This window comes from Schistosoma mansoni, chromosome 2 (genome assembly GCF_000237925.1).
Source record: "Schistosoma mansoni strain Puerto Rico chromosome 2, complete genome".
Taxonomy (NCBI): domain Eukaryota; kingdom Metazoa; phylum Platyhelminthes; class Trematoda; order Strigeidida; family Schistosomatidae; genus Schistosoma; species Schistosoma mansoni.
Genome location: NC_031496.1, coordinates 25,039,851 through 25,056,256, shown reverse-complemented (window position 1 = coordinate 25,056,256; position 16,406 = coordinate 25,039,851). Strand labels below are relative to the sequence as shown.

The window sequence follows — 16,406 nt, the reverse complement described above, 5'->3', positions numbered from 1 at the left end:
CAACGTTTTTTCTTAATTTCCTCTTTAGCTGGAAGCTAGTTTGTCCTCTCCCATAAAACACTGTTGCTGATAGTATCCGGCCAGTGAATGTTGAGTATCTTGCCTAAACAACTGTTTATAAATACTTGTACCTTCTTGACGATGGATGTTTGTAGTTCTCCACGTTTCAGCTCCGTACAGTAGAACTGACTATCTTGACATTCGTATATTTTTTCAAACTCGCTAAAATAAAACGCTAACCAGAAAAAATGTACTTTTATTAATGAATATAAATTATACTTTGTGAATGATAGGTAACTACTGAAAATTTTCCTTCCCGATTTCATTCATCTCTGTTTCTCCTTTTTCTCTATATTCATCTATTTTTCTTTCTATAATACCATTTTGATCTAGCTGAATATATATATAGTCTGTTTCGGTTCAACTGTCAACTAGGTTCTTGAAACTATCTAGTTCAATAATCAAGTTGTTGTTGTTCTTCTTCTTCATTTCTTTATGTATATCTATCAATGACCTATATAAAGTACACACATTTTAATAAATTCACAATTGAATTTGACTATTCTAAGTGGCATTTCCTTTTAACCAACCTAAATATCATCATCATCATCATCATCAAAATATTCAAAGTTCAATGATGAATGAAGTTTTACGTTGATTTTCTTTCTTTCTTTCTTTTGGTTATTTAGTTATGAAGGTCACCGCTATTTGAAATGTATATCAAGCATAAGAATTAATGAATTGAATAGACAAATCATTAGGATATAGTTAAAACAAAGATCGTTCATTGTTGAATTCACCGCTAAAGATGCCGCAGGTATTCATAGTTTAACAATGCCTCAACATGTAACACATTCATGACTGAAGTATACAAGCCTAGTTAAATCAAAAGTCTGAAATGAAGATTTTTGAAGATATATTTGAAAGGTTATCAATATATCGGGAAGTATTTAATGTAAGGTGGCTAACGGTTGTGAGGAATGAATATCATGATGTAACCACTGGTGATGTAGTCCGGATGGGTGACCGAGCATCTTCAGTTAAATGTGTTTATTAAAACTAATGAGGTCAGTATCAATATCGAAGACTTACAAAACTATTTATTTTGGAAGTTTATATACCGCTACAATATAAAAGAACATTCAATAATATTATGTTATAACTGTTTATTCATGACTATCTTTTCCTAGTCTAAATGTAGATCAAGTCATTCGTGGTTGAATCTTAATACTTACTTACTTACTTACGCCTGTTACCCCTCGTCGAGGAGCATAGGCCGCTCACCAGCATTTTTCATCCAACTCTGTCTTGAGCAATCTTAATACTGACAAAGTAAATTCGATGTAGATTTTCACTAATCCATAAACCAATAATCAAAACAAAAAATTCGAGTGAAGATGAATAGTGGCTAGCAGTGGAATCCATGACGCGCGTTTCGTCCTAATTGGGACCCGTCAGATGGATGTATGTGTATCTCAGAGTTGATGTTCCATCTTTGCTTATAATGCTTGTGAATTAAGGCTATATCGAGACAATACGCACAGTATGCGCATATGGCCAATAAGAGATTGATCGATTGCAGTCCTCAACATCGATGGGAAGATTCAAACAAATAATACCAAGTGAAAAAATTTGAGTGTTTTTCTTTAAAATAAAAATATTTTTTTTACTTACACATACTTTCCCTTATTCTTTTGATTTGTTCCTTTGTATTTGTTTTTCTTTGATCTAGATACTGAACATTTTTTTCAATATTGTTACTGGGCTTATATTTGATTTAATAAAGTTTTAATATTTGAGATCAAGAATCAGTAGAAGCTAGATAACCATGGAAAACCTCGAAGAACTGGATGGCCATTTCATTCTATTGTGGGACTTCTCAGCAGTGTGCATCCACGATCCCGCCTCACGAGATTTGAACCAAGGACTTATCGGTTTCGCGGTAGAGCGCTTAACCTCTAGACCACTGAGAAGGGATCTCACGGTGTTAATGCCTAACTTCAACCGATCCACGAAATTGAGCGACACATTCACATCCTTTTTCAGTGAATTACTATCTCACAACAGATCCGGTTGAACTCCATCGGTCACTGCTTCTCACTAGGACTGCAGGAAATACCTCTTGAAGCCAGTCACTAATGAGCATATGTTGATCAATATCAGAAGGGGTTTTGTCGATATTATAGTAATTTTAATAGTTGTGATCTTGAATCCTGAGTTCGAATGTCTTGAGGCGGAATCGTGGATCCGCGCTGCTGAGAAGTCCCGTCCAGTGCTTCCAGGTTTTCTATGATGGTCTACCTTTAATTGACTCATGAACTCAACAATTAAATTACTACAATCTCCATAGAAACCCCCCCTTCTGATAATAATCTGTGAAATAATTAGAAAAACTCACTATAACATGAAGTAGGCGCTGTCTGTTTGAGAAATTTTTTTGTAACTAGTTACATAGATACAATTTATAATATTTTCTAACAGTTTTGTAGAGAATGAGATAGAGAATTTATTAGCAGATTTTTAATAGACACCCCTTTTCAGAGTATCATTGTAGGTTCACTCTCTCTTTCTCTTAACTTACATTTATGGATATACATACATAGATGTTCATTTTCTATAAGGGTTACATTAATAAAAGGCAGATGCTTTGTAATATTTGTTTTTCTCAAGATGAGACGAACTTCGATTATTTTCCCATGAGTAAAAACTTACTAATCTAAGTCTACAAGCTTGTTATGTGATGAGTTGTGAAAATGATAAGTTCGGCATTGGTTGAAGATAGGCTGGAGATTGATACTTCTCAGTTATCTTGACAATGGAAAATTGTTCATATTATAGGATTTGAAGAAATAACTATTAGTAGTATCGAATGTTATAACTCTGCCTGTAGCCCTGCTGGGGGTTGCTGCCGGTTTCAAGCCAGGAAAAAGGAGGAGAGTTGGGCATGGAGTAAGTGTCCCCATCCCGTAGAAAACTAACTTTCTAAAAAAAACGCTAATCAAGAAAGATTATTCAAACCATTTTAAATCTGCCCTGGAAGTTGAAGGAAGATTTATGACGCTTCATGATGAAAGCCGAGATTTTTCAGAAGTCATGAGGTCAATGCCCCTTCTAACATCGAATGTCATGCCTACTTGATAATGAAACTGAGGTGGATAATGAATATTTTCTTCAGGTTAGTGATGTATAATCTATTCGTGTGTGGTTATTGTTTTAAAATCAACTCAATTTTTATATTTACATTACTTACTCTATCAGAAATCTGTGGAGCAAAAATAATGATTTCATTTATTTTGTCGACCTTCATTAACATCTACCATGGTTTCTAAGAGATCTGGATTGTTGTAGATATTGGTTATGTCATTTCATATCTTAAGTTATGTGATTTGTCGTTTCATTCATGAATTTCATTCTTTCTGTAGAAATATGTTTCTTTTATTCAATTAATTTCTGTCAACGTCAAAAAATTTCTGGAAAATTTTAGATTATAAGAAAAGATGGATAGTGGATAGCAGTGGAATCCAAGACGTGCGTTGCGTCTACTTTGGAACTCGTCAACTGGATGTTCACTATGGGACACGAACCCAGTACCTTTCGCTTCAAACGCCATCACGTTATCCACTTAGCTACTGAGTCGTGATAGCCACTTGCTTGTGCAATGAGGTGAAGTTTAAATTCACTTGGTATTGTTTAGTTGAATCTTTCCATTGATGTTTAGGACTGTAATCGATCAGTCTCTTATTGGCATAGGACGAAACGCGCGTCCTGAATTCCATTGCTAGCCACTATCCATGTTTGCTTATAGTGTTTGTGAATTAAGGCTATTTCGAGGCAATACGCACAGTATGCACATATATACTAATTAGAGACTGATCAATTACAATCCTAAACATCAATGGGAAGATTCAAACAAACAATATCAAGTGATTTTATTGTTGAAATCATTAGTCAATTGAGGCTAGACCACCATGGAAAACCTGGAAGCACAAAAGCCCCTTCGGATAATACCAAGTGAATTTAAAATTTTAGATTATTGTCAAATTCATTTCTTACATTATTAGGATGAATATCTCATTGTATATCTACTCACAGTCTAATACTCATTTGAGAATAGTGGACTTTTAAAAACGGAAGGCAAGGATTTCATTAAGGAACCAAAAAGATCATGGATATATGAACACCTTCCATTATCTACATCATTGAAATTCAAGTGTTACAATCATATTTTAAACAATAGTTAAAAAAATGAATCTTTGAATTAGATTGTATTGTGGTGTGGGTTACTTATATCCACATAAGTAGTATATGGTGATAGTCAAGCATAAAATGTATTTTGACAGAATACCGATAAGGAAAGAACCGGAATGAAGCGCAACCGGTATGAAAATGCATGAACAATGAAATAAAAGAAGATGGATTGATATTTACAGAAGAAACAGTTAAGATTACGACAATTGATTGTTATTTTGCAAATTAACTGTTTGCTACTGTATGGTTATCAGAATTTAGTGAGATAGTCTGTAATTTGTGCTTGAATACATTCGATTATCCCTACCTGTGTTCTTGTTCACTACAGTATGATCAAATGTCCTGGAATTGTTATCCTTAGAAATTATTATGTTTACTACCTAGAATAAACGAATTATTTTAATGAACTAAATAACTTGTTTCAATCATTATTTACCTAATGATTAAACTTGCTAATCAAAAATCATTTGTCTGTAAATAGATGGATGATTTGTTGTTTGTTGTTACTCTTCTTTTGTTTTGTCCTAATGCTTCTTTTTTTAACTCAATACTAAAGAATAGGAAACTTTTTCCTATATATATATAGTCTTTTACTCATAAGATTAGTATTTAGATCAGAATCACCCATAAAGCATTTCATCGTATTGATAATCCTCCTACCAGGAGGTCCACTTATCGACTTAGAATACGCAGATGACATAGTCCTGTTTGATGAAGACGCTGACAAAATGCAGAGTCTTCTGTTAGAACTGAGTAATAATTTCAGAATGTTTGGAATGCGTGTCTCCCCCTTTAAATGCAAGTTTTTGCTTCATTACTGGGCTGCATCAACACCTGAACTAAGGATAGGGAGTGAAGTAGTGGGACGCGATGATAACTTCATTTACATTGGAAGTCTGATCAGCCGTAATGGGTTGGTGTTTGACGAAATCTCAGTACGGATGCAAAAAGCTCGTTTGGCTTTTGCCAACTTACGTCACCACCCAAGGCGAAGGCGAGATATCTGTCCATTAATTAAGGGACGAGTATACTGCGCAGCAATTTTCTCTGTTCTACTTTAAGGCTGCGAAACATGGCTATTAGGAGTAGAAGATACTCGTAAATTACTAGTATTTGACCACAGATGCCTCAGATAATATTTGCTACGGTGATTTATACATCTTAAGGTAATTAATGACCTAAAAAATAAGGAACTCTCCCTTCTGTAAACTAGTGTAAAGATGCTATGACTCTTGAAGATTTTCATTTATGCAATCAATAATGGAATAAACGATTGGATCAATGAAGATAGTTAGGATAATCTTCCTCAGTATGGGGTTGTGCATGTAGATGAATTTCATTGACATGACGTACCGGTCAAAGTCAGAAAAGCCTAAAAGTACTGAACAGCCGTTTTATTCTAATATGGGATTCCTCCACGGCTCTGCAACCGAAAACTGAGTCCAGGATCAACGGTTTATGGCGAGAAAGTTTAACTTCTAAATCAATAAATCATTATATAGTGGTGTAAAGGTCTAACTGCAACTGACACACGATACAAAGCGACCATTTTTCATTTACATAGTTAGGTGTATTCCTCAAACTCTAATTCAATTCCTGGTAGAGGGGCTGTGGGTGTGTATTGTCCAGTACTATTTCAAGCCCATATGTGTTATTCTAGCTTCCGGACAGACCAATTCTTTTATTCTTCTTGAGTCACATTTTAACGCTGTCCCTTATTCCCATAATATTCTTGACTGCTTTTATATGGGCCTACGTGTCTGTTTCGATTACCCTATTGATCGCATACATTTGGTTTATTTTTGTCTGGCTATTAATATTGACTCACGCTTTCTCAAATGGAGTCAGAATATTTGATTTCTCCGCTTTGCTTCTCTTCCCCATTTCTTTTTCCTATTTCCTGTTTGAATAAGCGAGTAATGGAAATAAATTTATCCAACTCGACTCGTATTTTGCTTTTTATTATGACCGCCGCAAAAAGGGGTTACCCTTTTCATGGCGTATTCGTTCGTTCTTCTAACTCTGAATTATATCAACGGCCTAAAAAAAGATGCGAACTCGTGAGGAGTGCTAAACTAGAGCGAAACATCTGTCCATTGCTTTCAGGTCCCCAATTGTTTCTCAACTTAAAATGATTCGTAATTTCAATAAGATAATCTTGTCGACGAATAAGTTATTATTCTTTCGTCTATTTTATTATAGTTTGTTGCTATTGAACAAATAGATAGCAGAATCTTACCACGCCATCACATTATCCACATAGCCACTGAGTCCTGATAGTCACTTGCTTGTGCAATGAGAGTGAAGTTTAAATTCATTTGGTATTGTTTACTTGTATCTTCTAGTCCGAAATAACATTAGGAAGATACAAATAAACAACATCAGATGAATTTTTAAAAATATTAGTTTTAAACGGAATCAGAAGGAAGGTTTTGTGTAGATTTTATTAATTTTATATAGTTCAGACTGATAGATCCTGGGTTGAAATCTCTTGAGGAAGGATCATGGATACGCACCACTGAGGATTCCTACAGTAGGACGAAACTGCCTACTAGTACTTCCAGGTTTTCCATGGTGGTCTAGCTTCAATTGACTCATGATCGCAACTCTATTAAACGAAATCAACGAAACTTTTATTTCTACATAAAAAATACATAAAGTACAAACTGTAACTGATTATCAAATCATGTGTATTGTATGAAACTCAACACTCCATGATGATAGTTTTCTTTTAATGTTCATCTATCATAGAAACTATATTCAAACTATTCACTTCATCAATTATTTGTTTATAACCATCATTTAAATGTTTCTCCATAGTTTCAATGATATCATTGACATGTTTTGAATCTATTCAATAAAGATTTTTTTGTTTTAAATTTACCAATTTCAGATTTGAAAAGATCATGTATGTCATCTAAAGACATTGAACTGTTGTCTTCATTTGGAAGTTTATACTTTAAATTAATCACTGGAAAATTATCCTAAAAAAAGTCGTTTTTTTTTGTTTTTGAAATTCCCCCCTTTTTTTTATTATTATAACTAACTATATTATAAACTTTGAAAAATTCATAAAGATCTTTTGGAAACCATCCAGGATTTATCTCAGTTTGATGAAACGTTTTATGCATATCAGTGAGAATCTTTTCTTCGTCTTCATGTTCATCAATATTCGTATTGTATTGTTGTTTGTCTTCTGGCAATTGATAATTGATTGAATTCATGGATGAAATTATTCCTAAACATAATTGAGAATGGATAATTGTTCATGTTTTCTTTTTTATTTATTAAAAACCCATAGAAAATTGTTTCCATGTGAAATGTCTAAATAATTTAGATTTTTTAAGAATCATAGAGAAGAGAAAACTATTAACAATCTAGTGATGTGTAAATGTTGAAATGATTGTTGATTAGAATTTAATAATAATAAAGTGCATCAATAAATCTTAGCCCTTAAATACCCTGGTACGGTCGAGAATGTGGAGAGTACGCTCTTCCTCTCCAAATACTCTCACATCGCCACGCGTATATAGCCTCTGTCAGGGAAGTCCTACGCGCTACCTTCTCATGGCATTACTGCTGTTTACGAGATTAAAAGGACAAAAAGCGAATGTCTGGCGCTTTAACCGGGTTGGTGGACACGGAGAGTTCATCTAGGGGAGTTGGAAAACCCTGATTCCAAATCAATCGTGCACATGGGCTCCAGTATCCTGAAGGAACAAATGACGTATGAACCAATTGTTGGTCACCAGCTACCATGTGACTGCATTTCCTCACGATGCTCCACTACCTTGTGGATCAGATCTTTAGGTCGAAGGCTAGGGGTGTGGTCCCCTAAAAAACCATCTGCTTCAGTTTGGGCACCTGGGCAGTATCACAGCCCTCATACAAATCTCATTTGATTTGCGTGACGCATCTATATCTGGTGCCCCCTTGTACCGATGTTTTTGTGTTTAAATAAATAAATAAACATTTCTACCTATATTTTTGTCAAACTAATTTTCATTCAGTTAAGGTAGCTCAAGTACTTTTCTTATACACAAATGTTAAAAAAATTAGTAAACACTATCGATTTAAATGGATAAATAGTATCCATGTCCTTGTCCACTGGGTCTCAGATAAACAATTACATCTAGCGAAAGTTTTAAAAATTTATCAAATATATCAACTAGTAGTTGTTAGACGAATTGACATGTAATGAAGTTGAGAAGACTGTTAAAGTTGGCAACATTCTACATTATGAAGTGACTTTGGTTAGAAAACTATTGAAAATCAAAATAAACTGAACAGCTATAATGTAAAACTACAGAACTAGCATATATAAATCTTACTCAAAATTTGCAAATTTACTAATAGATATTGCACATTTGAAGTGAATTCAGCTAAGAAAATTAAAAAGCAGTATACCACTGAGGTATTATCTAGTGATTCAAATTACTGAATGCGATCTCCGGTATGGTAATGGATATGCATGGATATATAGCCTTGAAATAAAACGAAACGGCTGCCTGATATAAAACGATTTTATGACTGAAGTATGTTGGTATTGTAAACTATTTTAGAATTAAAAAATCTTAGTAAATATTTATGATCATAGGTTAATAAACCTGGTTGAACTATTTTTAAAAAAGAGGGGAAATGATTAAAAGCCACAATGAATTAACTTGAAGCGACAAGTTAACACGACAGGAAGGTGTATTACTTTTAAATCATATTGGGTTACGATCCCGTGGGCACGGTAGGTTGAATGAGCATAATTTGAATGTACAATTTGGAATTTTTATATATTTTTTTGACTTTTACATTGATATATTCATATCCATATACATGACGACCACTTTCACCGCCATTTATTTCCTACCTTTATATGCCCTTTCAACGTGTGCTTAGCGCCATAAGAATGGGGTTTTATCATCTGCTTTTCCTTTTGGAAATGCATGAAGTATAATTACTTTGTAAACATGCGAGGCCTTTCTTTTTAGTGGAAAACCAACCAGTGTCTTTTTTTATGTTAAAAAGCATTGGACAATCTCATTGTCATATGCAGAAGTAATTGGTGACTTCTTTATTCACATCACCGGTAAGTAAACACCAGAAATCTCTAGATTTATGGAACTTCGCTGCTATGCGATGCCACCCTTCATGGTTTGAAGTTTCGCACTTTATTTTGTCTGCTAAATGCAACATAACCATGTGATAAATAAACGTTGTAACGGTTTAAGCTTTTGGTTAAACATATTTTCAACACATTGAGCAATGTGTGGAGGTGGACAATATTAGTAAAACAGACGAAACTTCGCCATTGTTGGAGAAAGGGAAAAACTCCTGGTATCTAAAAGGTAATGAAGATTTTCAAATGTTTTATCTGTCACCTCTCATAGCTTGCCTACGTTTTAGGTTTCCTAAACTATCTAAACTTGCTTTCTTAAACTATTTATTGAATCTCTCCATATAGTGTTGTTTTCCTGACCGACACAAAGGTTGTCTTTGTCTCTGAGTATCCAAGTTACGCAGTCGGTCCTGGAGAGATACTTCTGGCATTCTAGAAAAATAACAATTTAGGATAAATTACCACGCAACATAAAAGCGAATCATGCACTCATGTTTGAGTGACTCACGTTCTAGTTGCTCGTGCCTTTCTGAATGGATCACAGCCTAAGTTACCATATCTTTAGTTGATGTGGTGTTTTTGACTTTAGTATGATCTTTTAAAAACTTATTTATCCAACGACTTAGCCAAGGCATATTGGACTTGTGATTTATAAGAACTTGAAGAATAAGTAGGAAGCTTTCTAGATAGCAGCAAGCAAATAGTTAGAGTTATCAAAGTACCACTTTATTCGGATCACCTTAAATATGAGGTTTCTCAGATACGAAATGTATGTACGTTTAATCTTGGTTTTATAGGGGACTGAATTTAGGGGTTTTCGCAAATTTATCAAAAGTAGGGGTTACATTTTTGGAACTAATACATGAGAGCGTAGAAACGTTTTGTAGCTGTAAATAATTCCCCAAAATCAATAGCTCATTAAGTGTTCGACATTGGATGCTGACCATGTTGTTTAAGTGGACTTGTTTAACTGAAGGCTTTCGGTCATGCATCCGTACCAGATCACGTTTCAACACGGCGTGGGACACAGCTCCTACGTTTCAATAATCAGTTAGTAACGAACGCCTCTCGATATATTGGTAACGAATCAAATATATCTTTCCTGCCTCTTCTCGTCTGACTTCTGATTTCTATCTGACTGGGAACGATCGAACATAGAAGGTGCTACTGGTAACTAGTTGTAAAACTAGAACATCCGTGGCATCCTCATTGGTGAACCCGACGTGATCTGGTACACCGAGCGCACAAACTGTAAGTCTGTTCCATTTTGGAATATTATTATTCATTGTTATTCTTTATTTGAATTTTATATATTGTGATATACTTTTTTTCGCGAATTTTTTTTTCTCGGATATATTTTAATTAGACATTTTTCGTTATCTATATTACTATGACGGAACACTCTCCTAAGGTTCTTAAGTTTAAGTCTATTCCCCCTATTTCGATTCAGTTAACGCCATTTTGGCCCGACAATATCGAGTCCTGGTTCTGCTATGCAGAAGCCGATTTTTGCATGCACGGAATCACGGACTCGCGCACACGTTTCCTCGCGGTAGTTAAGGCGTTACCGCGCGAGTTTAACAGGTACGTAACACCTAGTATGTTTACTAGTGATGTTCCCGAACCTTACGAAACGCTTAAACTATCGATTTTAAAACGCGGAGACCTAACTGATCGACAACGGTTAGACCAACTCCTTAACAATATCGACTTGCAACATGGTTCTGCGACGGACATGTTGCTTAGAATGAGAGAAGTCATCGGCCAACGAACTTTCGATGATGGCCTATTTAGACAACTTTTCTTGTCTAAACTCCCTCAACAGGTGCAGGCAGTGCTTGTTTCATTTCAAAACAATGCCATAGATGAACTAGCTGCATCTGCCGATCGAATCTTGGAAATCACCAAATTTTCTAAGGCCGAGGTTTTTTCCATCAAAGAAAAACCCCAATCGATCTCGACTGACATGGCCGAACTATGTCACACGCTTACAAGATATCTTAGAGCTCGTAATGACCGTAGTCGGTCAAAATCCTCACGTAGGAGCGTTTCACGTAAGAGATCTGTCTCTCGACCACGAGAGACAGACAACCCCGACTGGTGCTGGTATCATAACCAGTACGGTAAGTCTTCCAGAAATTGCAGGAAGCCCTGCAATTATCCGACCCCAAAATCGAGTGACACGAAAAACAGTTCGGGAAACTTCCCAGCCGGCACGCGTTAACGGCAACCGTAGCCGGCGAACACAGCCGCCTCTTATATGTCACGGATGTGACTACGAAAGTTCGCTACCTCGTCGATACAGGCGCAGAAGTTAGCGTTCTTCCAGCAAATCCCGACGACAGACTTCGTGAGTCTGTTTTAAGTTTACAGGCGGCAAACGGAAAACCGATCGCTACTTACGGTAAAAGGTACGTCTACCTTAACGTGGGTTTACGCAAACCCATACACTGGATTTTCGTGGTTGCAGTTGTCTCCATGCCAATCATTGGTATAGACCTGTTACAACACCACAATCTACTCATCGACACACGCTCACGAAGGTTAATAGATGGAAACACTAAACTATCTGTTTGCGTAACTCCTTGTTCTGGTTGCAGGTTATCCCCAGTCACGATTAAGCACATCATAGACCCCTCGTACCAATCAGTACTCGACAAATATCCCGGGATATACCAATCGCCATCGAAATTACCTTGTGTAACCAGCAATGTTACACATCACATCTCGACTACAGGACCACTTGTATTTTCGAAAGCCCATCGACTCGCTCTCGAAAAACTTAGGTTAGCCAAAAACGAATTCGAGCACATGATAGACTTAGGTATAATTCGACCATCGAATAGTCCATAGTCATCCCCATTGCACATGGTCCCTAAAAAGGACAGCAACGATTGGCGGCCAACTGGTGATTATCGGCGTCTGAATGCTAAAACCATTCCCGATCGTTACCCGCTGCCTCATATTCACGATTTAACAGCTACCTTGAAAGGTACAACTGTCTTTTCGAAAATCGACTTAGTTAAAGCTTATAACCAAATCCCGATGGCACCTGACGACATTCCTAAAACCGCCATCATCACTCCCTTCGGTCTTTACGAATTTCTACGAATGCCTTTTGGTTTAAGAAATGCGGCTCAAACCTTCCAAAGGTTTATAGACGACGTCTTCCGAGGTCTCAACTTCGTACATGCGGATGTTGATGACTGTCTAATAGCAAGTCCGGACAGAGAATCACATTTCAAGCATCTGGACATTGTTTTCGATCGACTCCAAAGGCATGGCATTACTGTCAACATTCAGAAATGCCAAATCGGAACTAACTGCTTAGACTTCTTAGGACACACTATTGATGCCCAAGGCATCCGACCCCTTAGGAGCAAAGTGGCGGCCATTCTGGATTACCCAGAACCGACCATGATCAAGCAGTTACGAACTTTTAACGGACTCGTAAGTTTCTATAGACGGTTCATACCTAAATGCGCATCCCTAATGAAACCGTTAACCGATCAGCTTCGTGGAAATGCGAAATCAATTAGTTTAGACGACATAGCCCGTAAAGCATTCTCTACAGTTAAGGAACACATCGCTAAAGCAACCCTGCTTGCTCATCAGGACACTCAAGCGCCCATTAGTATCGCCGTAGACGCATCCGACTCAGCAATCGGAGGAGTCTTACAACAATGGGTTAACAACTCGTGGCAACCTTTAGGATTTTTCTCGAGACGGTTGTTAGACGCGGAATCTAGGTACAGCACGTTCGGTGGGGAACTCCAAGCTATGTATTGTGCTGTACGGCATTTTCAACATTCCATCGAAGGAAGAGAATTCACGCTTTTTACCGATCACAAACCTCTTACCTTCTCTTTAAGTTCATCTTCAGACAAGTACTCACCGCGAGAGTCTCGACAACTCGACTACATTTCACAGTTTACTTCAGCCATACAACATATTTCTGGAGCAAACAATATAGTCGCAGACGCCTTGTCTCGAATTAGCTCCTTGAACAGTTTCCAAGGAATCGACCTTCTTAAACTCGCTCAGCTTCAAAAAGAAGACATTGATCTTCAGCATGAGTTATCCTCGACAACTCTTAAACTAAGTATTAGGCAGATGGGAACAGGTAAGGAAACCTTACTCTGTGACACATCTACAGGTAGGGATCGTCCAATTGTACCAAAACATTATCGCCGCAACGTCTTCAATACGTTGCACAATCTTTCTCATCCAGGTGCTCGTGCAACTGTCAAACTTATCGCCGAACGCTTTTGTTGGCCTGGCATGAATAAAGACGTGAGGGAGTGGGCACGCTCCTGTGTAAGCTGTCAGAAATCTAAGGTAATCAGACACAACAAATGTCCCTTAGGTTCTTTCAAAACCCCTGACGCTCGTTTCGACCACGTCCATCTAGATTTGGTAGGACCCTTACCCGACTCGAACGGATACTCATATCTCTTAACATGCGTAGACCGTTTCACTCGATGGCCAGAAGCAGTACCGACTAAGGACATTACTGCTGAAACCGTGGCCCGAGCTTTCGTCGAACGATGAGTAGCAAATTTCGGCTGCCCTTCCACAATCACTACAGACCGCGGACGCCAGTTCGAATCTGGACTTTTCCGTTGTCTGACCTCACTTTTAGGAATCACGCGCTTCCGGACGACCGCCTACCACCCACAATCAAACGGGTTGGTAGAACGTTTTCATCGACAACTAAAAGCCTCATTATCAGCTTCAAACGTTTCACAGTGGACAGACGCTCTTCCACTCGTCTTGCTAGGTATCCGCAATGCAGTGAAAGCTGACATTGGATACACGGCATCTCAACTCGTTTACGGAACGACACTCCGACTCCCAGGAGAATTCGTGGATCCTTCAGCTTCTTCATTGAACACGGATCTAAACTCTTACACGAGTAGGCTTACAAACGCTATGCGTTCAGTTAAACCTGCTCACACTCGACCTCAATCAACTGATGTTTTCGTTCAACCCGAATTACGACATAGTACACACGTCTTCATTCGTCGAGACTCACATCGACGACCCCTCGAATCAGCTTACGAAGGACCATTCAAAGCTCTTCAACGCGAACCTAGGTACTATATAGTCGATAAGAACGGCACGAACGATAGCATCAGTATCGATCGACTATAAGCAGCGTACTTAGAAGGAAACCCTAGCTACGTCGAATTTCCTTCAGTACAATCGTGCGACACGGCTCCGACACTTGTAGTACCCCACACGGCAGCCGACACAAAACTTGATTCTTCGCCAACGACAATAGATAAACCTAAAACAACGCGTTCTGGAAGACGAGTAAGATTTCCAGAACATCTTAACGAATATTGCACGTAGGACATAAGCTTTATCTTGAATTGCCCTTTCATAGTTTATTATAAAATTTTTTTAATATGCTCATTTTTTTTATTTATATAAAAAAACAAAAAAACAAAACATTTTTATCTTTTTTTGAGCGTATATATATATATTTTTATATATAAAAAAAAACCAAAAGAAAACCATTTTTTCCGATCGCTTTTACGCTTTTTGTAAGTGTATTAGTTTATTCTTTTTTTTTCCCGCTCATCTTGTGTCCCTACGCAAGTACGAGTGTATTTTTGACATGCACTCACACGTTCTATTTTTCCTCTTTTCCAGGACGGCTGGAAAAGAACGACGAAGTTTCGCAAGGAACCGGAATTTTTCATTGTACTATATTTCTTTATTGCTATGTTGTACATTTTGGTCCCATAGTTTAAGGAAAGACGACCAGACGCTGCTAAACGAAGCAAGCTATCAGAAGAGTGTTTACCAACGACAAACTCGTTGGGTTTAAACTTCTGGCTGGTCACGTCTTAGGGGCATCACTACCTCACTAGGGGGGGAGTGATCTGTAGCTGTAAATAATTCCCCAAAATCAATAGCTCATTAAGTGTTCGACATTGGATGCTGACCATGTTGTTTAAGTGGACTTGTTTAACTGAAGGCTTTCGGTCATGCATCCGTACCAGATCACGTTTCAACACAGCGTGGGACACAGCTCCTACGTTTCAATAATCAGTTAGTAACGAACGCCTCTCGATATATTGGTAACGAATCAAATATATCTTTCCTGCCTCTTCTCGTCTGACTTCTGATTTCTATCTGACTGGGAACGATCGAACATAGAAGGTGCTACTGGTAACTAGTTGTAAAACTAGAACATCCGTAGCATCCTCAGTTTGAAATCCACGTTAGATTAAATTAATAAAATAGGTAGGCTGATCGCTAGTATCTAGAAACTTATTTCGGCAGATTTGAGGTACGCATACTTTAATTTGAAAGCTTTTTATCTCTTATCTAAGTATTAACTTGTCAAATCAATAATATTCAGAGTATAATTGCTTTAAAGGGATTCAAAAAATCCATCCACATTATAGAGATTTAGTAGGAAATTTAATCACAATGATGAATCAGATATTCTTCTCGACGGATAGTTTTTGAAACTGCAAGTTGCGAAGGAGAATGAGCTAAGAAATAAAATTAAAGTAGACATATGTATTCATCGTCCGTTTGCATGTTCGATCAGTACCCTGAGTAATGTCATTCAACTTACCTACCATGAACATATAACGTGCATACGAATAAAAAGCTTGTTCTCAAAACTAGCCTAGAGATTAGTGATAAAGAGCCCGGCACTTAGTCTTTTAACACCGTTTGAATGCTGACATATACACACGGTGCTCTATATTGAACATAGCTAAGACTCATATAACCCATGTATCCGGATGATTATGTAGAGAGACCTGTATGAAGTTAAATTTCCAGGTACACTAAATATGTATGTTAAAAATGACAAACACCTGGACAGGCAAAGCAAAAGTTGTCACTTGGCGATTTCACATACGTAAATCCTAAAAAAGACTGCTTGATTTCTATGACATTCAGTGAAAGTGGAAGATTAAAACAAAATTACGTACTGGATACAGTTATGGCTCAGAGAAATGTAGTTCAGTAAAAAACGTCTCTTCTAGTCATTAAATTACATTAGGATCCTAAAAGTTCAGAG

The 16,406-nt window shown here is 37.2% G+C and overlaps 1 protein-coding gene across 1 annotated transcript; it reads right to left on the bottom strand.

Annotated features, from left to right (window-relative positions):
- Positions 1 to 6,979: 6,979 nt before the first annotated feature.
- On the bottom strand, positions 6,980 to 7,472 carry Smp_135030 (hypothetical protein; the record flags this gene model as incomplete). Its single annotated transcript, XM_018796188.1, has 3 exons — positions 6,980 to 7,098; positions 7,133 to 7,232; positions 7,296 to 7,472. 3 exons carry the CDS (start codon positions 7,470 to 7,472, stop codon positions 6,980 to 6,982), a joined length of 396 nt encoding a protein of 131 aa, XP_018650425.1.
- Between the last annotated feature and the right edge of the window lie 8,934 nt (positions 7,473 to 16,406).